The sequence below is a fragment of the Benincasa hispida genome, chromosome 7, assembly GCF_027475165.1.
Source record: "Benincasa hispida cultivar pf3 chromosome 7, pf3_genome.v1.1, whole genome shotgun sequence".
Classification (NCBI taxonomy): Eukaryota; Viridiplantae; Streptophyta; class Magnoliopsida; order Cucurbitales; family Cucurbitaceae; genus Benincasa; species Benincasa hispida.
Genome location: NC_143484.1, coordinates 33,160,351 through 33,163,211, shown reverse-complemented (window position 1 = coordinate 33,163,211; position 2,861 = coordinate 33,160,351). Strand labels below are relative to the sequence as shown.

The 2,861-nt window shown below is 30.2% G+C and overlaps 1 protein-coding gene across 1 annotated transcript; it reads right to left on the bottom strand.

Moving 5' to 3' along the window:
• Positions 1 to 629: 629 nt before the first annotated feature.
• Positions 630 to 1,370, bottom strand: LOC150035114 (17.6 kDa class I heat shock protein 3-like). Its single transcript, XM_090315717.1, has one exon. The coding sequence runs from the start codon at positions 1,253 to 1,255 to the stop codon at positions 776 to 778; it is 480 nt and encodes a 159-aa protein (XP_090171843.1). The 5' UTR covers positions 1,256 to 1,370; the 3' UTR covers positions 630 to 775.
• Between the last annotated feature and the right edge of the window lie 1,491 nt (positions 1,371 to 2,861).

The window sequence follows — 2,861 nt, the reverse complement described above, 5'->3', positions numbered from 1 at the left end:
GTAATATGTAAAATAAATATCTCAAAAAATGATCTAAAAATATCCTAAATTTGGTTCACGAATTCCTTTAAATAAAGATAATCTAAATATCTATAATATTTGTACGATCTAAGAATAATCTAGTAAAGTCATTTTACTTGACTTCAAGGACTGCCTATAAATAAGAGGTGTGATCCTATATGTGAACCAAAAAAAGTTAGAGAATTGATGTAGAAAAGTGAATGTCTTGAGAGTGAAAGACTAATTTTTAAATATTCATCCTATGTTTTAAATAAAAGTTTCTTTTTCAAAAAAAGATTGTTTTTCTTTCTTTTGTACCTATTTCTTCAATAGATTGAAGACATGCAGCCTCAAATCAAATCCATTACAATCTAGATGATAGATATGTTCAATCATATTCTATTCTACCATGTTTGAACACAATTGTTTAAATAAATTCTATTCCGTGGATCGTTTAAAATCTGTACCTAGAATTTTAAAATATTACATAAGTCTGAGACTTTAAATTCTTTGCATCTAGTACACTGATATTGATATTATATTAAATTTTGTATTTAGTTATCTTCAAGTATCTTACCAATTTACTTTCATCCTTGGTCCTAATTTATTCAATTAGCAAAAATCTCAACTTTGATAGAAGAAAGTAATTCATATGTAATGTATAATTCTCCAATTTGTAATCAAAACATGGAGCTAACTGTAATTGGATGAAACATTTGCTGAGTAATATGTTGGAGGAAGAACAGAAACTTAAGAAAGAACAACGTGGTGATGTCTAGCCAGAGATGTCGATCGACTTGATTTCTGGCTTCTTCTCCACCATTTTGGGCACTGTCACAGTCAGCACTCCATTCTCCATGTTGGCCTTCACCTTCTCAACTTTAGCATTCTCCGGCAGCCTGAATCTCCTCGAGAACTTCCCACTGCTTCGTTCGATTCTATGCCATTTGTCGTTCTTCTCCTCTTGCTCTTTGCTTCTCTCCCCACTGATTTGCAGCACTTGGCCCTCTTCCACTTCAACTTTGACTTCTTCCTTTTTGATTCCAGGAAGATCGGCCTTGAAGATGTGGGCTTCTGGGGTTTCTTTCCAGTCGATGCGAGTGTTGGCAAAAGCAGAGGTCTCACGAGCAGAGGAAGGGAGGTTGGCCAATGAGCTTGAAAATGGGAATCCTTCGAAGGGATCCCAAACGTCCAATGAAAAGGGGTCGAAGACGTTGCTCCGGCGGCCACCGAAAATGCTTGGAATCAGAGCCATGGTCGTTCAAGTTCAAAGCAGAGGATAACAAGAGAGAAGAAATGGATTTAATTGACAAAGTTTGCTTGAAATGGTGTATTGTTTGCTGCTAACTCCCAAGGATGGCTTCCTAGTGGGGAGTTGAAACATTTAAATAAGTGGGCAGAGAACATATTTTAGAAATTTCTGGAAAGAAAAAGTTGCTTCTGGTTTATTCTTGGCGAAGAAGACGATTCCACGAGCTTCTTCTACCATGTTCTCGACCCATTTGGACTCTTCAATTGGGGTTCAGTCATACCATTTTCTTGGGCCTTTCAATTGGGCTTTCTTTCATCCAAATTAAATAAAAGAAACATTTTTATATAAAAAAATCCTCTTTTCGGTCATATATATCATAAATACTTTTACATGTAATTTTTACAAAAGGAGGGTTTTAGTGTTAATTTGGAGAGAAAATGCATTTAATACGATTTTTTTTTTCTATTTTCAATTAGAGAAAGAAAATGAAATTTAATATCTTTTTATTTTCCATTTTATTTTTCATGTTGATTTTTATATTATAGGATATATTTTATTGTTTGTTTTGCGTATTATATGATATATCGCTGGTATATGCAATATATTCTATTATTTATTTGGAAATGTTCTAACAAATATATGAAATATATTTGATATGTACTCAAATACAATTGGTATCACGACAACTTATTGGTTTTTCTAGCGGATTCATGGTTATTTTTAAATATACCTTAGAACATGGTATTAGATATTTAGAAATATTATAATCAATATATGAAATATAAATGTACTCAAATAGATGGTTGTACCATTCAAAAGTTTCGATATAATTGTCACATACGATAGTACAATATAAATCAAAATATACAACATAAATTTTATTTACATATTATATATGATATGAAAACCCTATATTTTGAAAATTAGGAACTCCAAATGTTGAACCCCTAATATCAAATTCTAAAACTCCCAATCAATTTTACAACAATTCCAAAGTGAAGGATTAGATTTAGATTATCTTTTGATCAAAGACTAAGAGATGAGAAGAACTAGTTTTTTACTCCAAGTTCAAACATTCCAAAGTAATAAATTTATACATTTCTAACCTTACTAGTTTGGAGGGTAAAATTAAAATTATATTTTAGTTTTTAAAAATATTTATGAAAATGTGGTACTTTTATAAGAATATTTAGAAATATATCGTAGTTTTCTAATAATTACATCCTCTCTTCTCCCTCCTAATTTTCAATAATCTCTCACCTTCTTCTCTCTTTCTTCTTTCACTTTCTCTTATAGGACTGGCAACCCTAAAGGGGTGAATAGAGTTTAATCAAACTAATCAAAACTTTTTACTAATGTGAGCTCAATTAAACAAATTAACAAACTTTTTGCTAACAAGTAATTTAAACAATAAATTTATACAAATAATCACTTTGAATTAAATAAGAAATTAATCATCACACTTTAAAGCACAATTTTTAAATGATTCGTCAAGGATATATAAATTTAAGAATAAATATATATGAGCAATTAAATTTAAGAACAAAAATTACAAATAATTTAAAGCAACAAAATTTAAGAACAAATTAATTGCAAAATTAAATAGTTG